Genomic DNA, 24,580 nt, shown 5'->3' on the forward strand with positions numbered 1-24,580 from the left:
GCTCAATCTTAGTATAACTTGCAGCAGTTGTTTTCTAAAATGCTTGAACTCAGAGAACTATGTTAAAGCCCTCATCAACACAGGCTTGATAATTCTTCCTTTTTGCATAATCTCTAGCGGCCAGAGTTTTGCATTCCCATGCTCTTCCTTCCTAACAGGCACTTACTAAATGATAGACATTGGGGGCCAGGGGGAGGGGAGAACACGACATGGGAAAGAATATTGGCCCACGAATGAGGATGAGCAAAAAGCTTTTCCCCAAACCTCTCTTTAAAGAAACTCCAGATAGTTTTTTTTAAGCTTTATTTTTCTTGCTTTTTAAAAATATTTTTAAAAATATTTAATTTTAAAATTAAAATTTAAATTAAATTTAAAATATTTTTAAACATAGCTAATGTGGAAAAATGGTTTCCATGTCTTCATATCAATAATAGGTATCATTTTTCTTGCCTTCTCAGTGGCGGAGGGAGGAGGTGAAGGGAGGGAGAGAATTTTGAACTGAAAATTAAAATTAAAGAGAGCCCAGAAACTCAGCCATCTCTTCATTTCCTTACACCTATACCATGTGGTTACCATCATTATGCCCAGTGCCCTTTCCCTTTTCAACTTCCTCTTGTGGTTTGTCTTCCTCTATCAGATGGTAAACACCTTGAGGGCAGGGATTTGTCTTTCTTAATGAGTGACTGGCACGTCGTGAGCACCTATTAAATGTTTATTGTACCAGGCCTGCCACTCACTTTCAGTGTGACCTTGGGCAAATTATTTGTACTTTCTAGCCTCAGGTTTTTTTTTAATCTCTTCTAGTGTGTATATAGGAGTGAACATTGAACTTGATGCAAGAGGAATTGGGTTTAATTGATAGCTCTGGTACTTACTACTAGTTTACAACCTTGGACAAGCTACTACGTCCCTTTGGGCCTCAGTTTTCTCGTCTGTAAAGCTGAGCTAGATGGTCTTTAAACCACTTCCTCCAAGCTCTAAATGCCATCATCCAAGAGGATTGGCTGGGATAATCTCCAAAGTCCCTTCCAGCTGTAACATTCCATTTAAAATATTTGTTGGTGAGGATCAGATTTTGAATCATTTTTCTAAACACCTTCTATTTAGTTACCCTGTCACCAACCGAGCTTTCCTTTATGGTGCTGTGATGATTTGTGGTTGCAATAATCCTATCCTGAATATTCACCGTAGATCTTTCTGTTTCACCAGTCTATGTGCTGTTTGTCCAAGGCCATGAGGAATGCTTATTGCTTTATCTAAATAATACTAATTGGGATGAGGGGGTCAGACAATCTGACTTTTTTTGTTTGTTTGTGTCTTCACATCATCTTCGTCTTTACATCAGCCTCAGATTGAACCCTCCCTTGTGACAATGAAAAATAGTTAGAGCAAAAATGTGCAGTATAGCAATTTTTGTCTGACAGTGTATACAATATTCTGTCCAAGTTGGCCCCCAGCTCTGTAGTGAGGGAGGAGGAGCCAGGTTTCATTATCTCTTTTCCAGTACTTTCACTGATTTTTCCATTATTCAGAGTTCACCTTCCTTCCAGGAATCTTTTCATTTATTTTGTTTACCTGGTATATATTGTTTTCTTGATTGTGTTTTATTTCACTCTATCAGTTCATATAAGTCTAACCAAATATCACAGTCACCCTTTTTTACTGCACAGAAATATTCCATCCCCTTCATAAGGTACCCTGAATTCACTATTGGGTCATTGGTAGATCTGTCTCTTCACTAGAACCCTGCAAGGTATATAATTAGCCCTATTTCAGAGATCATAGGTCTCCAAAATTTTTTGATTCTACACTCCTGTCATTAGAGAATTCTTAAGAATATCACAATATAGTATGTTATATGTATAAAACATATACAAAAGTAGAAAATTTAAAAGGATGAGTTAAAATAAATATTTAGAAGTGATTTTTATTTGATTTTATTTAGTAATAATACAAAAAATCTTTTTTATTTCACCAAAATATTGTTAGCAATAGTTTAGTAAGAGTATTATTGTTGAATATGCTTCAGGTTGCTTTTGTTGTTATTGTTTTTGGTGAGGCAGTTGAGGTTAAATGACTTGCCCAGGGTCACACAGCTAGTAAGTGTCAAGTGTCTGAGGCTGGATTTGAACTCAAGTCCTCCTGACTCTAAGGCCGGAGCTCTATCTACTGCGCCACCCAGCTGCCCCTGCTCCAGTTTTTTAAGAATCTTGATTTTACACTTAGAGGTGCAGCAGTTTGAGGGCCTGGAACCAAGTTCAATTTGTCAGTTTTAATGGCTGTCATTACAGGAGAAGATACGTCACAAAAATGCTTAGGTTCAGGTGGAAAAGGTGTGTCATTGACTGAATTTATGGGGTTATATTTTGGTTTTTAATCCGTCTACCAGTTATGTTTTTAAAATTGGGTTAGTAAAAATTTCCATTTTTGTTAATAGTAACTAGTTGTTCCTGCAAACTCATCCAAAGTTATTGCATTTTAATATTTTTAACAAATGAATTCCAAACTCACTGAAATTCTCCATTTGGAAGATCAAACTGAACACCCCATAAGGACTTTCATAGAGGATATAATCACAACAATGTTAAAAGTGTTACTTATTTTACAAATTATCATTGAAGATGCTTTTTTCACTAACGGTAGTTTATTACCACTAATAAGACGGTAACTGTGATGTGTTTGTGTGTGTGTGTGTGTGTGTGTGTGTGTGTGTGTGTGTGTGTGTGTAAGTAATGAACCATGTGACCATTCTATCACTTTATAATAAATAGGCTTAGTTTAAGTCTAAGATAGAGTTTATATTTGATGTCTATTCCCTCTCGTATGTGTAATGCTGTGTTATTTCCTTGGTTATGATTTCTCAGGAGTGAATTACATTGAGGTTTACATTAAGATTCGGAAAAATTCCAGTTCTTAGGCTTACTAAATTGACCATTTTCAATATATTATGTGATGTCTTCAAATCGGGGAACTTATGGCATGAAAAGAGATTTCCCTGCAGCACTGGAGCTCATCAGCTTTATATGAGGGAAGTTTAGGGTTTAAGAATTTTAGGATTGTAGATTTAGAGCTAAAAGGACTTCTGGGTTCATTGAGTCCAACCTCTTCAGTGTACAGATGTGGAAACTGAGGCATCACGTGCTCACACAACTTGTCTGAGGTTGTACAAAGCAGCAAGTGATTGAGTCTCAGAACTCTTTCTGCTAAGCCGTGCTCCCCAGGAGCGGCCGCTGTCAGAAATGGGGCTTGAAATCAAGCTTTCCTGTCTCCAAGCCGGGCATCCTTTTTGCTACACAAGCTGCCTTTATACAGTGATGTTATTATTCTAAAATCAAACTGGAAATTTATGTTATGGCAGAGCCTTGACAATCCTCCCCTCCCTGCCTAGATTGGATTGAAGATACACCAGTATTTTTATCCAGACATCAAATTTATGCTTATGAAATTAGTTGATTAAATCTTCTTTGCTTTAAGAAAACAAAAATGCCTCTGTGCTCTCCTTTAGCTTAGTGGAGAGTAGTGTTCTCTAGGATTTTTGAAAAGACCTGGAACACAGCCAACATGTTTTCTAAAGGAAGGGTGACATAGCGGAGCCATTTACATAGTTTTGACTTCTCGTAGTGCTGAAATTCCTTCCCTTTTCAGGCATTTTACCGTTTCGATAAATTAATATTCTTTGAGAAATGCTGACAGTGCCAGAGAAACCAAACTCAGTTGTATACATTCGAGTAATGTTCACTGAGAAAGAATGCACAATTACCAGCGATTTGGGGGGTCTCCAGATGCCCTTTTGTGTTGTTATTTACAAGATTGTGAGTCTTCTTTTTATGTAGAGCAACTTCCTCCCTAGGATTCTTATCCATTCTCTTCCATGGCTTCATCCGCAGTTGTGCCATTTTTATCTGTATGTTTCCAGGGCCTAACAAAGTGCTTAATGAATGTTTGTTGAATATTACTCATTTTGACACAACTGATCTTTCTTTTAAAAAACAAACAACTCTTTCCAATCTATTTCTCACTTGATTTTCTTGTTAGCTTCCAGGGCCCAAATGTTCTTCTTTGCATGAGAGTTTGACTGACTAGGTTACTTTATTCCTGGTGACCATTCACATCAAGCTTGCCATGTGGAATTCACAGACTTGCATTACTTTGCTGTCATCTTTCTAGCTGGTTTTAGCCGCTTCCATTTACAGATCCACATTTTTACCTTCTGATTCTTTTTTTCAGCTTCTGGGTGGGTAAGAACTCTATTTCTGTATTCTATTCAGTCCTCAAAAATCACCTTTTATCGAGCCAGGCACCCAGTGAATAATCATTAAATACAATTGGTAAAATGGTGAGGGTTCAAGAACTAGTTAGCTGTTTTTTAACCCATCTAAATGTCCATTCACTAGAAATGTATCCAGTTCTTACTGTGTGCATTTCACAACATTAGGTGTGGGGAAATAAGGAGATAAATTAATCCCTGCCCCAAAGGACTTGCACTTGACTTATGTTTTCGGTTTTCATTACATTTCTTCTTGTTGTTCTCTAAGAGAACACTGGGAAACAACAGTTGGAATTATGGGCGTCTCTTCCAGAACCTAAAATAGGGAATGGTAAAGGGGCAGCGACGTAGGGCAGTGGATAGAGCTCTAGCTCCGGAGTCAGGAAGATTTGCCTTCATAAGTTCAAATCCGGCCTCAGACACTTAGCCAGCTGTGTGACCCTGGGCAAGTCACTTAAGCCTGTTTACTTCAGTTTCCTTATCTGTAAAATGAAATGGCAAACCATTCCAGTATCTTTGCTAAGAAAATCCCAAATGGGGGGCAGCTAGGTGGTGCAGTGGATAGAGCACTGGCTCTGAAGTCAGGAGGACCTGAGTTCAAATCTGGCCTCAGACCAAACACTTGACACTTACTAGCTGTGTGACATTGGGCAAGTCACTTCACCCCAGTTGCCTAAAAAAAGAAAAAAATCCCAAATGGGGTCATGAACTGAAATGACTGAACAATAACAACAACAAAAAAGGGGAAAGAACAAATCACTAAGTAGATATAGGCGTCATTTCAAAGAAAGTTGCATCAAAGATGTGTACAAAAAATGTAGCATATATTGGGAAATCATAGAATATTGGAAAGAAGAGGGCATACATAATTTTACATTTTTATTTTACAAAGTTTCAAAAAATTTCTACAAAATTTTACATATTTTATGTAATTTTGACTTTCACAAATCAGCTTTGGTTGGCAGAATTTGGAAGGAATTATTTTCAGTTGTGTGTGTGTGTGTGTGTGTGTGTGTGTGTGTGTGTGCATGTGCGTGTGTGCGCGCACGCGCCCGTGCCCATGCATGCAAACAACTTGACCGTGGGCAAGTTATTTAAACCTGTCATTGTCCCTTGGCAATCCTTTCACACTATAAATTGGCACTCTGCATCAGCAGAAAAAGTTTCCACACCAGGTAGTTCTCTCTACTGATGAAGTCATGTCTGTATGATATATGTCTGTATATATAGAGATCTGCATAAAGTAGGTCGTTTTCTATAGGTATAGTATGTTCTCTCTGTGTTATGCCATATATACACACGTATACATGTATACACATACACAAGCATAAATATGTACGTATCTATACATGTTTCATAATATATGATTTACATGTAGAGAAATACATAAGGTATTTATTAATCACTTGTCTTCTGTCAGACATTGTGCTCTGCATGAAGGATATAAACAAGTAAGACTGTCCCTACCTTCAAGAAGCTTACATTCTAACAGATGATGACAGTACCCAAAGGGGAGTTGAAAGGAGGGGAGGTGTAGAGCTTTGTTTGGAGATGTCCAGGGAGTGGTACAGAGGCTTGATTCTGGACAAGATAAGGCTATAAAGCTCACTTATCAATGCCTAGCACCCCAGGGATGGTGGCCAAGGTTCCAACTAGAGAAAACAGCTAGCATGGAGGTTTTGTGGTATCAAAATGTCTGGGATGTGGTATGTGGCCGGGTCCTTGAACGAGATAAAGTGAACACTCACCTGTTGGAGTTCAGATCTCTGGGGCTGAATAGATATGTTTTATGTCTACATAATAATAGCATGCATATGTCATATTTGTATGACAACAGTGAAATCTGACATTTACATGGCATTTTAAAGTTTGCAAAATGCTTTAGATATTTGGTCCTTACAACAACCCTGTTAAATAGGTGCTCTTTTAGAGATGAGATAACTTGGCTTCTGGGAGCCAAGTTGGTGGAGTAAAAAGGTAGTTGCTCTCACTATCCCCTGTCAGCCTCTGAAAACCCCAAAAATATCACCCCAGAAAAAAACCCTGGAACAGCTGAACTAGAAGAAAGACAGGGATCAGCAGGGCAGTAGCCCAGTGCCTCAGCAAAAATAAGGGAGGCAGAACTACAAGGGGCCCCAAGCAGATAAGTACCCTGAGGCATTCATCTGACAGGAACTGAAGGACCCAACCTAAAGTCTTCCTAAAGCCCTTGCCTTGCTGGTTCCAGCCCAACACCAGGTGAGCTGTCTGAGCCCTGCAGCCTCCAGTTGTCAACCAGGAAGAAATCCTGAAGCCCAGGTGGTAGAGCAGACAAACACCAGTACCTGGACCTCCGAGTGCCTCAGTAAGGGCGGGGGAACCACCAGCTCAGAAAACCACCAGGTGCCTCGGCACTTTACCTCAAAGGAATCTCCCAGTGCATTAGCAGAAACGAGACAGGCAGCACTGCAAGGGGCCCCAGTGCCAGGCACTCTAATAGGTGCTTTACAGAGATCTCCTTTGACCCTCACAACAACCTGCTGAGGTAACTGACCTGTCCTTAGATCACTCTGAAAACAATCAACAAATATTTATTGAACCCCTCCTTCAGGCAAGGGGCTGTGGTGTCTGTGTCTAGGTGTGGCTGATAGAGTTGATTGGCAGAAATCTCTGCCACGTGTCAAAGTAGACTGTGAGGTTCCAAGCTGGGGTCACTGCTTCCAGCTTGTGGAAATGCTAATGTTGCAAGGAGGGAATTGGAGGAGTATCAGTTGTGGTCAAAAGTGGTTGAATTTTATTTTGGACACAATTTAAGATGGCGGTGGAATATTCAAGGGTGGCTATCTAGAAGTGTGGGTGAGAAGGCAGAGCAGAATATTTCCATGGACATCTTTGGAACATAATATTGTCAGCCATCAGCTGGCTAATCTGAACTCTCTTCACGCGGAAATCTTCGGAGAGAGATTTAGACAGATTGGACACAAGAGACAGACCTAGGCTCCACTGGATTGTAGGTCAAGTATCCATCCCGATTTCTCTGTGTCTGGCCCCACCCCGATGTCCCCCAACCAGTGCTCAACTCTCTTCCTCTCTTCGACATATTTGCATTCATTGTGCTCACTAACTTTCACACTCTTCTATATACTTATTTCTGTCTTCCTATGAAATACTTAGAAATTCTACTGAGGAGCTGCTGAATAAACATTCAAACAGAAGGAAAGGAGACATCTTGCATTTTTCTACATTGATTGAAGTAGGTCAGCGTCCACTGTTTTTCAGAGTAAACGTATTAACACAACACGGTAGGCTAAGTTCCCTTCATCAGAGGAGCATACTATAATTTCTAAAATGAAATCGATATCCAGATTTTTGTTTTTGTTTTAATTTTTCTTCCAAGCCCTTAATTTCTAAATGGCTCTTGTGATTTTCACTTTTGAAAACAGTGTTGGCCCTTCCTTTTACTCGAAGTCCTGTTTCCGATTACTCTTTTTGATGCATGAGGGTAATCACATTAATACTAATTGGGGATATGTGTATTCATCGAGAGTAAAAATTGGGCTCATTTTTATGCTGGCTTTCAGCCTGCAGAAAAGTCTCACATCAGAATCACAAACCCTAAAATTTAGAAGTTTATATAGAAAATAGAAATATCCAGGCTGAGGATATCCGTTTCATAAAGCACTGTTAAGGATTGTCGAGGAGAACCACCCTGTTCATAACATTTGACGGCAAATGTTTAGTTGATAATTTATAAGGTTGATTACTTCTGCCTCGAGCTGAACCTCAGGATGCCCATCAGCCAATGGTAAATCTCTGTGACACTGCTGGGGAAGAGGGCTTCCTTGGGAGGCTGTGCTGACTTACGTGGGGCACAGCCTCTTCCTCCCCCTCCTCCCTTAGACCTAAAACACAGCTCATCGTCATCATCTCTTTAGATGATGCCTGTTTAAAAATCAGCCATCCCCAGAGTGCAAAGAAAGAGGATAGCCCAGCTATAAGTATGCTGGCCGCAACCCTTTCACCTCGCTGTCAAGGAGACAAATGTTTGTCCTTAGGGGAACACTAGAGGTTAAATCACCAGTTTCTTTCTCACTTATTTTCCTCCCCCATCGGCCTTCCAAGCCCATAGCCAAATGTACAATTAAGAGTAGTTGCTGGAAATTTGAACTTTTGCTTCTAGAAATTGCTTCCGGAAGTCTTTAGGATCATCTTCTGGAAGTGTGTTTTGTAGAGATGTCACTGGTGCAAGGAGTGGTCTTCACAGCGTCACATATTCTTGAGAAAATTCAGCCTAATTCCCAGGGCTTCTTCCTCTCGGTTATTGTTCAAAAGTTTTTTCTGTTTGTTTGTCTTTTAAACTAATTTAATTTTCAAAATGGGAATAATGGGAACTTTTCCAGCCCATGTAGAGGGTATCAACCAATACATTTTATATGTAGATGGGTATATATACATACATCTACGGTCAGACAAAAAACCTCTGGTTTCTTGAACCTACCCTTTCTCAGGACAGGATGCCTCTTCTCTTTCCTGGCAGAAAAAAGGGTCTCTCATTTTCTGGAACCCCCATATCTGGACACTTCCATTTTCCCATGCAGTTTTGGTAATTGAAGCCTTCCTATCTGTGCTGTTAGCAATGAGAGACTCATCAGATGTGTCTGCTAGAGGCTTGGTTACTGCCTGTAGAACCCCTGGCCCTTAGAAGCAGATGACCCAAATATTCCCTCACAAAACTGGGAGGAGCAAGGAAAACCCGGATTAACCTAGCATTTTCTTAGGACGACAGCCCCTCTCTGAATTTTCCTCCTGTTCCTCTATCCTGCCATGTTCTGACCATCATCTTATTGGAAGGCCAGACTCTTCTACTGACATTATAAAGATGTGTCCAGTCCCCTGCAGTGATCTGGTTGCATTCTTCTCTCCAAGGCGACTTTGATCAGGGAATGCTTTTCTCTGTCTTCCTCTTCCCATTTGCCCCCTCATGTCTGGGCCTCTTGGCTTAATCCGTTTTACATTCTTATATGTGAGATAAAATTGGTCAAATAAGGGCCTGTTGCTTTTCAGCATTTACTAATCAGTCTGCTTCTTGCAGGGAAACCTCTGTATCCCCAAAGGGAACTTCCATGGATTGGGATACCTATATACATGCCAAATAAAACTTTGAAAGGAACTTTTAGGAGAATCCTTCCAAATAACACAGTTTTCAATAGAGCCAAGCGTTTATTCCTTTAGGCTTTACATTAGATAAATTAACTATTTTGGACTAAAAGTATTTCTGATATAAGCACATTTCTCTTTGTCAAACTGAGTATATAATAATTTAACTTTTTAAACATTGGCATAATTTAACATTTTCTTGATGACTCATTGTGAATATTAACTTTGTACTATGTGATAATTAACTTTTAAACTCTGTAGTGATTCTCTCAGGCTTGATTAAGTTCTATGGATGAGTGTTTGAGAATCCTTCTCTTTCTTCAGAGGCCCAATTCAGATGCCACCTCTTCTATGAAGTCTCCCCTGATCTTCCCCTATGAAATGTGTCTCTTCCCACCCTAACCCCCCCTCCCCCACCTCAGCATCTTGCTGAGATTTTCCTTTCCCTTCATCGTGACTTACCTTACATTATATTTGTCTGTGAACGTGTACCATCACCTTCCTCCTTCCCCTTCCCCCACCATGAAAGTAAACTCCTTAAAGATAGGGAGTCTCCTTAAAACCTAGATAGTGCCTTGAACATGACAGGCATGTGATAAATGTACTGGATTGGATTTGTTGAAGAAAGGTATTTGTCTTGACTCTCAGTGTCCAGACAACAGTGTTGCCTGCCTGAATTTTTGTTAGCTTTTTAGAACTCTGTCTTTTCCCCTGCTTTTGGGTTCTCCCTGTGTTCTGTGCACCAGCCAATTGGAGGTCCTTTCTCCTCTTCTGATCTGACACTTGTAATCTATGGGGATCCTGGGAAGCTGATAATTAAGCTTGTTAGAATTATGTCTAGAATAAGACTAAATAGGTTCTGAGAGAACAGAGGATTCTCCTATGAATAAAGTTCTTGAGTTTTATTTCGTGTATGATCACTCATTTCTGCCTATTGGGAGACCTTTTTTTGCCTGTCTTCTGAGTAGTAATCATTGCCTAATAACTTAATAGGGTATTTCTGTATTCATATTAACATACGCAGATGCATATCTTGCTAGGTCGGACTTTACCTACTGAGAATTTATGATATTTCAACTTGGGCTTCATTGTATTGCTTATGTAGAGAGAATTTTCCAGGAAGCAAATTAATGATATAAACAGGAGTGTGTTGGACATGCTTAAACTACTTGTAGAGATAAACTCTTTTCAATGAGTGTAACTCATTAATTGTTTATGGGCAAATTGTGTTGCTAATTACAAATGAATTTTATCTGTTCATTAAAACTGACCCTGAAGGAGCTCTATTTGGAAACACTTTATTAGCAGATAGTTCAAATTACTGAAAGTAATAAAAGTACATTTCTTTTAATTATAAATTAAGACAGGCCTGTTAACTCCATTCCTTTCCAATTCAAACTATTGTATCTATGCTGTGGGGTAGATAAGAGTAGTGGAATCCGGAGTCCCAGGAAGACCTAGGTTTAAATCCTATCTTTGTGACCATGGGCAAGTGTCATAACTTCTCTGCTCCTTGGACAACTGTAAGACATCTAATAAGTTATTAACAGATTTGTTTAATGTCTGTTTTCCTTGAATTTATTTTGAGTAAAATATTTTCCCCTGATTAGCTTTTGGTATCATTTTATTTTATTTTATTTTATTTTATTATTTTATTTTATTTTATTTTATTTTGCCAAACAATTCACCAGTTTTCCTGCATTTGTCTTTGCCTGGTTTGATGAATGTAAATAATGGTCCTTTGAATGTATTGAGGTCCTCTGACCTTATTACATACCATCTTGTGAATTCCATCCTGGTGGGATTGCAAGGCTGTAAACATGTCTTTAGCTCCCTGTTTTATTTCTCCTACTACTTGTAAAACCCCCATGTTGTTCTGTTTGATTTGCAGATTAAGATTCAGGTACCACTATTATCCACTACTAGAGATCTATTGCCACTTGTCCATTGTGTCCCAGTGAGACATTGGTTACTACCCCTTGTTCCCCAAATAGCTTCTTCTACAGTACTTTCTGGTTTGGGGCTCAGAGGAACTTGGTATCACAAGCTGTGTGGCAGTAATCTCTCATTGGGACATAATGGGAATACAAAAATAGTTCTTGCCTTCAAGAAGTTTACATACCAACGGAGGGGAAAACACATAAATAAATAGGCACACACAAGATACCTACAGAATAGAAGGAATACAATCTCATTGGAAAAATGGCTAGAGGTGGGACTAGAAAGACATTTTATCTCAGTTTTTGAAGAAAGCAGGGATTCTTCTTTTAAAAAAAAGTTTTTACCATTAATTAAAATTTTTTTTGATTTCCAAATTCTCATGTTCCAGCCCCTTCCCATACCATTGAGAAGGCAAGTAATATGATATCAATTATACAAATAAAATCATGCAAAACATACTTATTAGCCATGTTGCAAAAAGAAAAAGAAAGTGGAAAAAAAATTATACTTCACTTTGCACTCAGACTTTATCAGTTCTGTCTCTGGAAGTGGATAGCATTTTTCATCATAGATCCTTTCGAATCATCTTGGATCATTGTACTGATCAGTGTAGCTAAGCCTTTCACAGTTGATTACAATAATGTTGTTACTGTATACATTATTCTCCTGATTCTGCTCACTTCACTTTGCATCAGTTCATATAAGTCTTCCCATGTTTTCCTGAACCATTACCCTCATCATTTCTCATAGCACAATAGTATTCCATTACAATCATATACTACAACTTGTTCAGCCATTCCGCATTTGATGGGCAGCCTCTCAGTGTTCAATTTTTTGCCACCACAAAAAAAAAAGAGCTGCTGTAAATGTGTGTACATATAAATCCTTTTCCTTTTTTCCTTGATCTCTTTGTGATACGGACCTAGCAGTGGTATTGTTGGGTCAAAGGGTATGCACAGTTTTGTAGCCCTTTGGGCACAGCCAGTGAGGGAAAGTATTCCAGGCATGGGAGACAGTCAGTGCAAAGGAATGAAGAGAGAAAATAGAACAGCAAGTAGACTGTTATTGTTGGATTGTAGTGTGCATGGAGAGTGAGAAGTTTGGAAAGGTAAGAAGGGGTTGTGAAGAACCTTAAATAACAAACAGTTATATTTGATCCTAGAATAATAGAGATTCTCTGTAGTTTATTGAACAAGAGTGGAGGGTGGTGAGAATAGAGGTGGTTGTGGTATCTACTGTTGAGACCCGCTCTTTAGGGCAGTCACCATGGCAGCTGTGTGGAGGACAGGTTGGAGAAGAGAGAAGCTTGAGGCAAGGAATTATTGTAAGCAATCCAGGTGAAAGTTGAGGATGCCTTGAACCAAGAAGGATGGTGGCTGTGTGAGTGGAATAAAGGGGACATTTATGAGAGGTGTTGTGAAAGTAGAAATGACAACATTTAACAATGGATTGGTTGTGCAGTCTGTTGGAGAAGGTGGGAGAGGAGGGGATCAAGGGTTTGCCTTGGCAAGAAGAACCAATCACCTCTTCATCAGAGATTAGAGTAAAGGAAGAGACAGTGGGGGATGATGTGAGGTGAGAAGAGGGAGTGCTTGCTTGGTGTATGACCCTAATTTTTCAGTAAAGTATGAGGTGAATTCTTTGGCTGAACGGGAAGTGCTCGTGGGAAGCTTGAGGAAAGACGAGTGAGAAAGAGGATCAGTTACAAGCATTGCCTTGCTGCCCCAACTGCCTAGTGGAGATCATTTAACATAAATTTGTAGTGGCCCCAGTTGGAGTGGTTTAATGACTTCCTTTTACTCTATTCGGCAGCCTGTGTGAATAGGAGCAAAGATGACAAATGATGGGACTAACTCGGGTTTGGCTTTTGGTGTCAGCATATCACTGACCGTGGCAGGAGAACAGCAGATTCGAGAATAGAGGAGAGTGCATTGGTTTACCAAGGAGCTAAGATCACGGAGGAAGGAGAGTTTATAGTTCAGGGGTGATGGCCTGAGAAAATATTGAGGAGTGGAGTGATTGGAGGTCCTGATGAGACTGAAGGACAGGGTCAGGGGTCCAAAGGCAAAGGAAAAGCTTAAATGCCAGATGATTATGATCAGATAAGTTTGTACTTCAAGAACATAAAAGTGGGGGAGCTAGGTGGCACAGTGGATAGAGCCCCAGCCCTGAAGTCAGGAGGACCTGAGTTCAAATCCGGCCTCAGACCAAACACCACTTACTAGCTGTGTGTGACCTTGGGCAAGTCACTTAACCCCAATTGCCTAAAAAAAAAATTAAAAAACAAAAACATAGAAGCGGAAGATTTGTGAGTAATGGCAGGATCAAGAGTGTGGCAAATTCTGTATGTAGGGATGGAATAGAGGAGTAGGTGAAGAAGAGGATCTGAGAAGGGGAATATCAGTATATATGTATTATGAAAACCTGGGTGTGGGTAGATAACAGCTACTCAATGGAAGGATTAATTTGGATAGTGAACCTAAGGAGAGATTACTGAGTTATGGCTGCAAAGGGAGAGTCTGGAAGTAGCAGTGGCGAGCAAGGAGTATGCCAACTCTTCGGCAGCAACAGTAAATCAAGGAGTAAAAGAGAAAGTGTGACCAGTGCTGGGAAGGGTAGCCAGGGAACCAGTTTCATCAGGAGGGAGCCAGATCTTAGTGGGTGTCTGAAGTGAGAAGGATTAAGAACAGAAAAGGTTTAAGATGAGAGGAAGTTGGTTATTTATGCACAGTGTTCAAGACAGCTACACCATAGACAGGTGGGGCAGATATAGCTCTGGTAGGGTGAGGTTGCTGGGAATAAGCCAGGGGACAGCTGGTATAAGGGAAAGAGATTTGTTGGAGGGAAGAGGGGTCATACTTGAATCTGGTTGTTTTACTTTGTAATCAAAGAGGGCCAAAATGATACCACTGTGTTGGGGTCAGTGTCTGACTATGGCTGATCAGACCAGTATGAACTTGGAAGGCTCTACCACAGGTCTGCCGTGCTTGGGCAGGAGAAGTGGTATTTGTTATTGGTCTGCTTAATAGCAGCATCCCACCACTCTGAAGAGAGAGGCATGAATATAATTATGTGGGGTCCCAAGCACACTCTTAGCATTTTCAAGTTCTGCCCCATCAGTATGAAAATGGGACCAGTGAAAATAGCTATGGGTATCTCATGAGGCCATTATTTTGAGTTCCTTCTCTCTCTGGGAGCTTGTGTGACTGGTTTAAAACCATATTTGCAAAAAATAAATAAACCGCATTTGCTGATTGCATTCATATGCAGTGATAGAATATATATATATATATATATACATTTACATATGTATATACATATACACTCACATATACATACATACATATATGTATATACATATATACACACACACATATACACACACACACACACACACACACACACACACACACACATATATATGAAAATATAATGTTTCCAAAATCTAAAACCAAAATGTGTGTATGGATACATATGCCCACACTTAGTGTATTGTTCATAATAGGTACTTGATTGTGATTGGTTCAATGCATGCTTATATGCCTACCCACAAAATTATGTTCAGTTTCTGTATTTCTTGCCTCCTCAGCATCTAAAACATAGGGACAAATCTGGAAAGGAAAGAAAAGCTCTAGCCGGGAGCAAAACAGTCCAGGCGTTTCATTCTACCAGAGAAGAGTCACCCTCAGGCTTTTTGACTTAGAATTGTGTGTAAAAGTAAGGCTACTGCTTAAACAAACTTGGTTATTTCATTTCGTTGGTAACCTTCAGCTCTTCTCAGAAAGTACACTAAAGGTGCTGCTGCTGATGGCGGAAGGCACTTTCAAATGGACACACTAAGCAGTAATGATGGCCAGCAGCAAGGAAGGAGACGTGGAAACTGTCAGCTCTGAGAGGAGTTGAGAATTGGTGTTTGGTGGAGAGATTTCTGGCTGAGTCAGGAAAAATTTGGTTCATATTCTGCCTCTAACACTTACTGACTGTGTGACCATGGGTGAGTGACTTTACTGATTTTGTCCTCAATTTACTCGTCCCCTAAGTTGAGGGGATTGGACTTGATTCCAAGGCCCCTTCCAGCTCTAAATTTGTTTCTAAATTATGTATGTGAAGTACTTCACTGCAAAGTAAAGCATTTTATCTTTCTAGACTATAAAGCACTATATAAATATAAGACCTAATAATCTGGTCCCAATTAGCAAAGAAGCAAAAACACCTCAGTATTATACCTCAGTATCCCTAGAAAGCACCTTTGTATAATAAAAGGGGACAGTATAAGAACTGATGTTTATACTGAGGACCTGTAGTCATAAAAAAGATTAAATTATTATTAGTATAGTCTGCTTCTTAAGGCAAGAAAGGAAATCTGTAATAAGTTTTAGAAAAATCTTCATACAGATCATTAAAATTTAATTTAAAATTGTGCTTAAGGGATGGGGTTTTGTTACTTGGAAGTTTATGCCAGGTAAGTGAGACATGTGTGTGTGTGTGTGTGTGTGTGTGTGTGGTGTGTGATGCCCTAAAGAAAACAGGTGTAGTGGAACATGGTGTCGAGGAAAGATTCCACTGTCTTTGGAATCCAAGAACATCAGGGTTTGAATTCTGGCTCTGTTTATGTCTTATTTGTGACCTTGAATGAGTCACTTTTCTTTTATGGGCCTCAGTTTCCTCATCTGTAAGATTACAGGGGTTGTTCTAGATAATGGATTCTTAAATTTTGTTTTGTGCCCTGGCCCCCTTGGGCAGCGTAGTGAAGCCCTTCTCAGACAACGCGTGTTTTTAAGTGCAGAAAGTAAAAGGCATAGGCTTTGCAAAGGAAGCCAATTAAATTAACATACTGTTATCAAACTTTTTTAAATGTTCAGAGATTCTAGGTTGCCAACCCTGAACAAGATCATCTTTGAGGCTCCTTCCTGCCTGGATCTTATGAGCCTTTAAGTCCTAGAGCTGGCCAGTCAGGATTTGAGCTCAGTTTGGATAGTTTGATGGCCCGCCGGGATGCAGTGCACCCTCATCCCCGCCGTTTACTGTCTCCCTCTTCCCACCTCCTTCCTTAAACCGTGCTTATTTGCTCCAGAGAGATATCCAGTGGTTTGCTGACATTTACATTAACATCTCTCTTCTGCCTCCACTACTTTTCATTGTTTGGGAAAGGAGCTGATTTTCCCATGGTCCCATTTATTTCTTCTTTTTAGATAAATTGGTGCATGGTCACCCTGTCCCCCAGCACCTGGTCCCTTCCCTGTGGGCCTCCATTTCCTCATGTATAAATTGAGACAGTTGGACTCGACCCTTAAGGTCCTTTCTTAATAGCAATTGTTAATTAATTAATTAATAGCAATATTTCTATTAAACTTGCACTAAAGAAGAAACACAATTTAATAACTGGCCTTCATGATCCTTCTTGCTTCCCCATTTATTTCTCCACACAACTGAGGCTAGTATTCTTAGCCTCTAGAACATAGCTCTGACAGTCTTTATGGCTTACATGTAAGATAATCTATTTCAAGGGGCTATTTTTTTTTCTTTTACTTTGTAAAACTGATGTTTCTATTTTAAGGGGAAATTTCATATAAAGAAAAATTGTTTAAGCGACTCTTTTTTTCAATGGTCTTTTGATGCAATGCATAAAAATATTCCCCCCGCCCCAAATCAAACTTTGTGATTGCCTATCACTTTTAAACCAAGTAATTACTTTCTAGGCTGCATCTTCCCCCACCCCCCTTTGGACAGTGGGAAGATAAAAGCAGACTTTTTTCCCAGATAGCACCGTACTTCACAAGTGTCTGAAGCAGGTGTTAGAAATGCAGATGAAGCCTACTGACTAAAGGCCCTACAAATTTGAAGTGAAACCGCCATTGGTGTCTTGGCAGCATTCTGTATGGGTGAAGTTTCTGCTAGTTAAATTATTCATTTGATTGTGTGAGCTTGTTCTAGAGTTAGGAAAAAGCTGCCTTTTACATTTTAACTTCCTCTCCCACCCCTTTTCCTTTTATCAGCACTGGATGAGCAAAGTGTGAATGCTACATCCAGATTTTTTTTTTTTAATAGATAAGCCCAGCTAACCCCTAGGCTTACATGCCCCCGTGTAAGGCAATAAGAATTTTGACTTCTCGTCTTCACTGGTGGTGCTGTGACTGTCACAGCAGATGGGGATGCTGTCCCTGTTTCACTACTGCCATCACCCTCAGAAAACACTTAGTAAGCACCTCTTTGTGTGTTGGGTATTGGGAGTCTGAACTTTGGAGAGCCAGAGGCTGTCCCTACTATAGATGCCCTCTTTTCTGGTATCTTTTCCTTGCAATCTCCCTAAATAAAATATAAAGGATTGCCAAGGGTTAATGAAAATAAAGATGTCAGGTTTTTTTTACCCCATCTAAGTTTATCTAGCTAAGCTATCCGTATATCCGTATGCCCCTTGACTGTCCATAGAACCAAGTTAAGAAACCCAATTTGTCTGATTTAAAAAAAAAAGCCAACCAACTGATATCTGTGAACAATAAAATATACATTTTAAAAGTGTGATTTAACAGAGAAATATCGTGATTCCTGGATCCCCCTCTTATTTTGTTCTGTTCTGACATTTTAGTGAGCTGAAGGACGATGATAGAATCTCAGAGCTGGAAAGGCTACCCAAGGTCATCTTGTCCAACCCATCTCTAAATAGTAATTCCTTCTAAAACATCCAGTTGCTCTCAGCAGAATTTTACTAAGTTTGTACTGTGTGGAAGGCCCTGGGGATTAAATGGGGACAAAAACGAATCAGTTCCTGCCCTCCAGGACCTTGCATTCTATTTGGGGATGCAAAATGTCCACAGAGAAGTGTATTTAGTATGAGGTGTTTTTGGAGGTGGTGGTGAAAACACTAGAAATGAGAGGTCAAGGGGAGAAAAATCAGAAGAATGAGTATCTCCAGTCAGGGGACCCTACTGCCTCCTGAGGCGGCCTATTCCACCCACTGAGGGGTGGCCACCATTATTGCTCTAATCATATCCAATCATCACCTAGTCACCCTCTAATTATATAGAGAGAAGTTTGATTATAGAGTAACAATAATGCTGGGATATGAATGAAGTTTTTCCTCGGTGATCTCTAAACAAAAATGACTAACAGAATTAATATTGCAGATAACCAAAGAGCTGGTAAGTGATCACCCAGTTGCCCTTGTTGGGTTTGATTCACTGGTCCTGATTAAGGAGCTGGTATTTGTGATTGCTGAGGCACTGATGGCATGATTTGAAGGGGATTAGAGAATGACAGAGGTGCTGAAGTACTGAAAGACAGCAAATGGGGTTGCTTTTCAGCAAAGGAAAGAGAATATAGAATTTGCAAACCACAGGTCAGTCATCTGTGCTTGGATTCCTGGGGAAATTCTGGAATGGATAGTTAATTAAACCTTGAGAAAAAGAAGTAATGATGCCAAATAGATAGGATGGCTTTAGTCAAGGTGGGTTGTGTTAGACTAACCTGATTTCATTTTTTGCACAGTGTTACTACTATCATTATCATCAATCACTAGGATTTATATAGTGATTTAAAACTATGTAAACGCTAGCTATTTTGCTAGTTTTGAGGCACAGTGAATAGAGTGCCAGACCTGAGTTCAAATCGGACATTATTAACTGTGTGACCCTAAGCAGGTCACTTAACCTCTACCAGCCTCAGTTTCCTCAAGTGTAAAATAGGGATAATAATAGTACCTGCCTGTGTGTGTAAAATTATATTTGTAAAGTATTTAACAGTGCCCGGCACAGAAATGGGAACTTAATATATAATTCTTCCCTCATCACCTTTAAGGGCTTTAGAAATATTATCACTCAAAAAAAAAAAAGAAATATTATCACATTTGACCCTCACAACAACCATGGGATGCTGTTATTATCCTCATATTATTGATAAGGCAACTGAGATGGACAGAGGTTAAGTGACTTGCCCAGGGTCACACAGTAAGTATTGGAGGTTGAATTTGAACTCGGGTCTTCCTGATTCTAAGTTCAGCAGTCCATGCACTATACTACCTAATTGCCTTGATCTGAGTATTATGTTCGTTTCTGGTTACCAGAGTTTAGTAGGACTGATAAATTGAAGAGTGTCTCAGGGAAGGCAAGCAGAATCATAGAGGCCTTGGGAAGTGGTGGGTTCTCTCCCTGGAGGAATTCAAGCTGAAGCTGGGTGGCACTTGCCGGATGTTGTACGAGATAATGCTTTGGAGGGTGAGTGGAACTAGTTGACTTTGGAGGCCTCTTCCAGCTCTTGAATCACATGTCGCAGGAATTACAGAATTTAATTAGAGATGTTTTGGGTGATACTCTCCTGATGTTTTTTTAATCATTAATCTAATTTCTGAAAAGTTAAAAATTAAATTAATTTATTAAAAGTAAAACTTATTAATAGCTTCTTTTGTAGCTGGAGAAAGGTTGCCCAGTGTGAGTTGTAGTTGGGATTGAAGGTTCATTAATAGCATAGACCAACAAAGATTAGTGGCGTGAGATATGACTCCCCCCTTTTGGTCTAATGTCAATTTCCAAACATGGCATTTCAAGCATTCTATCCCACATGTGATAATGTGATTGTTCTTGAATGAATAACTTAATGAAGAAGCATTTATTAAATGCTTACTGTGTGCAAGGACTGTGCTAAGCATTGGGTATACAAATGGACACATTTAGACATTATCTGCTCTCAAGAGAGAGCTCACACTCTATTTGGGAGAGACAGTACATATAAGAAAGTTCAGCTGTAGGGCAGATGGAAAGGCCAAGAACTCCTAAGGGTGGGGGGGAGGGCATTTGGCGAGGTCCAGGGATTCCTTAGTCTAGATTAGTAGATTAGATAGCATTGAAAAAGTTTGGAGGGTATAGACAGGGCAGATGGTGTGGAGAATCTTAGGGAGAAGTGGTAGGACAGATGGTGGGGCCTGGTGGTCTTCCATCCTTCCAGAAAGAGTAGAGTCAGTGACTTCCATCTCACCCGGTGGGAGTGTGAGCAGTCATGCAGCCCAGATAATCAGTCAATGAAATTGATAAACATTTATTAAATACCTATGTACCAGGCACTGTTAGGTTGGGAAATGCATTTCAAGATCAATCTTCATATTTGATTTTTTTTTTATTGTTTCAATCATCGAGACGCTGGTTATATCCTAGACTAATGACCTGTCTACAACCATAAGTTACCTTATAAAAGGGAATAAAATTGCTTTTGAGTGAATAGATTCTATGACTAGCAGGGCCTGGGCATTCCTGTGCCCATCTGCACATTCCTTTTTCCTCCTCTCTTTTTGTTAATCTTTGTCCTAGATCTTGAAAATGGTTAAATTAATTATTCATAATTTCTGAACTTGTAACTCACATTGTATTTATTATTGTTGTCATTATTCTATTATAGTTATTTTAACTGAAACATTTGAATGCCGCAGGTTATAGTAGACCAAGAACTTTTGACTCAGTATACACAGTCCTGCTGTAATATGCCAAAATTCCTGGGAGACTTTTTGTTCTGGCCTGTGAATAGTACTGCAACAATTTATAGCATTAAAGCTGATGTCACTCATATTGACTTGCTAGCTGAGGGTTTTTATTGCTAGTAATGCATCAGATAAACTGAGAGGAAGGAGAGAAATAGTGTTCTCACAAACACAGTGACTGGGATGTGAGACTATAGGCAACTTTTGATTATTTGGCTTCCTGGAGGGGGGCACTTTTTGTTTCACATTATTACTAATAACAGTAACTTCCATTTGTGTAACACAAAAAGTTTGCAAAGAGTTCATCTGTCATCACAATAGACCTGTAAGATCAGTACTGTAGGTGCTATATCCATTGTACGGATGAAGATCCCAAGGCTAATAGAAGTATAAATGCTCCTCCTGGAGACACACAGTTAAGTGTCTGAGGTAGGATTGGAATCCAGGTTTTCCTGACTTCTTTTTTTATTATTCCTGTCAGGAGCTCTGCATTCCAGCCAAAGACTGTCACCCCATTCCTGGAATGCACGCCCTCTTCTCCTTCCAGGGCAGAGGTTCCTAGAAGACTCAGCTCAGTTTTCGCCTCCTTCCTGAAGCTTTTCCTGGTCACCTCAGTTATTTGTGCTATCTCCCTCCTGAAATTACTTTGCCTTGACTTCTCTGTGTGGCATCCATCCCTCTAGTGGAATGTAAGCTCCTATGAGCAGGGACCATTTAAATTTGAGGGGTTTTGCCTTGGTAACTATGCCTTAGCATAGAGCCATGTGCATCATGGATTCTTAATAAATATTTGTTGAATTGAATTGAATTGAATGCAGGGATGAATAATGCCAAAGGACAAATATGCTCATAAATATTGACATTGAATTTTGGAATGTTTTAATATATAAATTTACCTTATTATATCAATGTAGTATATATTATATGTTACATATGAAATAAATATTAGTTTACATTGTGTTATATATTATTATATAAATTATTATAGATTTATAATAACATAGATTAATTTGGAGACATCTCCTTCCCAAATGTTCATACTGACTATTTGTGCCTAACTGTGGTGGAGCCATCCAAGCTCATAATAGTCTGATCAGCCACAGTCAGACACACCGTGATGTCATTTTGGTCCTCTTCAGTTATGAAGGACAACAAATGAATATATCAATGTATAATATATTTATATGTTATGATTTATATTAACATATCAGTGTATTATACATTTATGCATTAGTATATATAGTTATTACAGTAATAATCATTATTAAGTAATAATGTGAATAATAAGGAAAGTTCCTTGAGGGTGGAGCTTTTTGTCATTTGTCATTTTTTGTCTTTGTATTTCAGCACCTAGCAGCAGGGTGCCCAGCATTCAGTAGGCACTTAATAAATGCTGATTAATTGATTGGACATGTTTAATGTGTGAGAATTGACTTTAATGAAGCTATACAGTGGAGACTTGGTTCAGGGGGACTGAAAAGCTGTCCTTTTAAAAAAAAATTCAGATCCCCTTGATTAACTTTTCACAGTGTGGTGTTATCTTAGATGTTTTCAGGTGGTTCACTAAGTTTATGAGAAGGAGGGGTCAGTCACAACATCTATAGTCAAGGTCAATATAAGGGGATTCTGAGTCCATTGATGCCAATCTGAGTCAGGAGTCAGAAATTGTGGTTGTAGGCACAGGTCAAGGATCCAGACAGTTTGGTGGGATGGCTAGCCACCCCCTCCCCTGTGACTTGATTCAATGCCGTATTAGTAAGATTATTATGACCACTTGTCACAGGAGGCTTATATGGCCTAGAACAGAGAAGGAGTGGTCCCAGCTGGTCGAGGGCTAGAGCCCAGCATGGAAACCACATTCCATTGATTCAGGCAGAGAGACTTAGGGAAGGAACAGTCTAGGTTAAGAGCCAGGCACACCCTCAGGGAACTTCACTCACAAGTCCAGCTGAATAAGCAAACATTTATTGATCCCCTCCTGCTGTGCTAGGGATGTACTCAAAAGGAAACAACCGTGGTTCTCAATGAGCTTAGGGAATCCACCTGTACGTGGATAAATAAGTACAGAGTCATTTTAGGGCTGAGGGCTCTCACAGGTGAGATCATCAAGAAAAGGTCTTGTGGAGGTGAAGTGAGCCTTGCCCCTTTGAAGAAAGCTCAGTATTCTGTGAGGGGGAGAGGAGATGGGTTAGCATTCCAGGCGCGGGGGGAATGGGGCCCAGCATGGGCAAAGGCATGGAGGAAAGACACTGATTACCATATATAGCAAGTAGGGCAGTTTGATTGGAATGTAGAGGGGAAAAGATCACCTTGGAGCCTTATAGTGAAGAAATTTAAATACCAGCCAGGAGTTTGTCTTCTATCCTAGAGGATGCAGTAGAGATTTCGTTGATGCTTCTTGAGTGAAGGAATGACATGATTAGACTAATATGTTAGGAATGTTGATTTGATGGTTGTATAGAAGAGGGATTGGAAAGAGGAAAGTCTGGAGGCAGGGAGACCGATTAAGAGCCAAATATTGCGATAGGCTGAAGAGGAAGCAGTCAGGGTCTCAGGATGCAGAGGGGAAAGAGCATTAGATGTGGAGTCCAGAATGCCTGAGTTTAAATCCTGCCTCTTTCCTTTACTATCTGCATGGTGACTCTCGACAAATTGCTTTTAACCTCTCTGGGCTTCAGGTATTTCATCCATAAAAAGAAGAGGCTTGGATGAGATGGCCTCCAAGACCTTTTCCAACTTTCAATCTGAGATTCTGAATTTCCTACTAAGAAAGAAGTAGTGTTTATTCAATGTACTTCCCTGGAGGGTCTATACAAAGTAAATTAAGAGCATGCTAAAACCTAATAGAGCCATTATTAGCTAAATTAGGAACTCATTGGTAAGCTAGTGTACAAGATTTGGTCAGGACTAGGGGTGGAGAACCTGTAGGCCAGAGGGCCACATGTGGCCTCAGGGCCACAGGTCCCCATCCCTGGTCCAGGCTCTAGCAAATCTCTCTCTCTCTCTCTCTGTCTTTTTCTCTGTCTCTCTCTCCCTCTCCTCTCTCCTTCTGTCTCTCTCTTCTCTGTCTCTCTTCTGTCTCTCTCTCTCTCTCTCTCTCTCTTCTCTCTCTCTCTCTCTCTCTCTCTTTCTCTCTCTCTCTCTCTCTCCCTCTCCCTCCCTCCCTCTCTCCCTCTCCTGTCTCCTTCTGTCTCTCTCTTCTCTGTCTCTGTCTTTTTCCTCCTCTCTCTCTCTCTTCTGAAATGGCCCATACTTGATGAATTACCTCAGGCCTCTGGATATTTGTTTGGAGGAGTGTGACCCCAGTGGCTTGGCCTCTCCAAGGAGGAGAACCAGAAATTGTAGAGGGGCAGATGTAGCCTGTATGTAAAGAAAAGCTTCCTAACAAGTATTGCCGTCTTACAGTGGCATTCGCTGCTTCAGGGAGTAGCGAGCTTTCCCTCCCTGGAGCCTTTGCAGCAAAGGCTGGCCAAGAGCATGTGGGCAGAAGGTTTTCTTGGCCAGGTGCAGGTTGGAACAGATGGCCTCGGAGAACCCTTCCAGCTCTGAGATGCTGTGACTTCGTGCTTATTTATGCCTTTCCATTTACAAAGTGCTTTTTCTAAGGTGCAGCGGAGTTACAAACTCCCTTTTGTGTTACTCTTGTGAGTACTTTTTCCAAAGTCTGCGGTTCTGAAAAGTGCTAATCAGATTCTCACTCTCAAGATCTAGGTTTCCTCCTGTGGCAGAATTTACTACACAGGTTGATCAAAATCGTACAACTATAATCTTAC

General features: G+C 40.1%; 1 protein-coding gene across 5 annotated transcripts in view; it reads left to right on the top strand.

The window, feature by feature from the left end:
- SLC10A7 (solute carrier family 10 member 7) overlaps positions 1-24,580 on the top strand; it is a 282,712-nt gene that overhangs the window by 102,293 nt on the left and 155,839 nt on the right. Inside the window, exon 6 of one of the 5 annotated variants that reach the window (XM_020978291.2) lies at positions 21,289-21,635. The exons of the other annotated variants lie outside the window; for them this stretch is intronic. Within the exon in view, the coding sequence (XP_020833950.1) occupies positions 21,289-21,369 (81 nt within the window). The 3' untranslated portion in view covers positions 21,370-21,635. Of the gene's footprint in view, positions 1-21,288; positions 21,636-24,580 lie in introns of those variants that run through there. 5 annotated transcript variants of the gene reach the window in all.

Source organism: Phascolarctos cinereus, unplaced genomic scaffold (genome assembly GCF_003287225.1).
Source record: "Phascolarctos cinereus isolate Bilbo 61053 unplaced genomic scaffold, phaCin_HiC Scaffold_9;HRSCAF=440, whole genome shotgun sequence".
NCBI lineage: Eukaryota > Metazoa > Chordata > Mammalia > Diprotodontia > Phascolarctidae > Phascolarctos > Phascolarctos cinereus.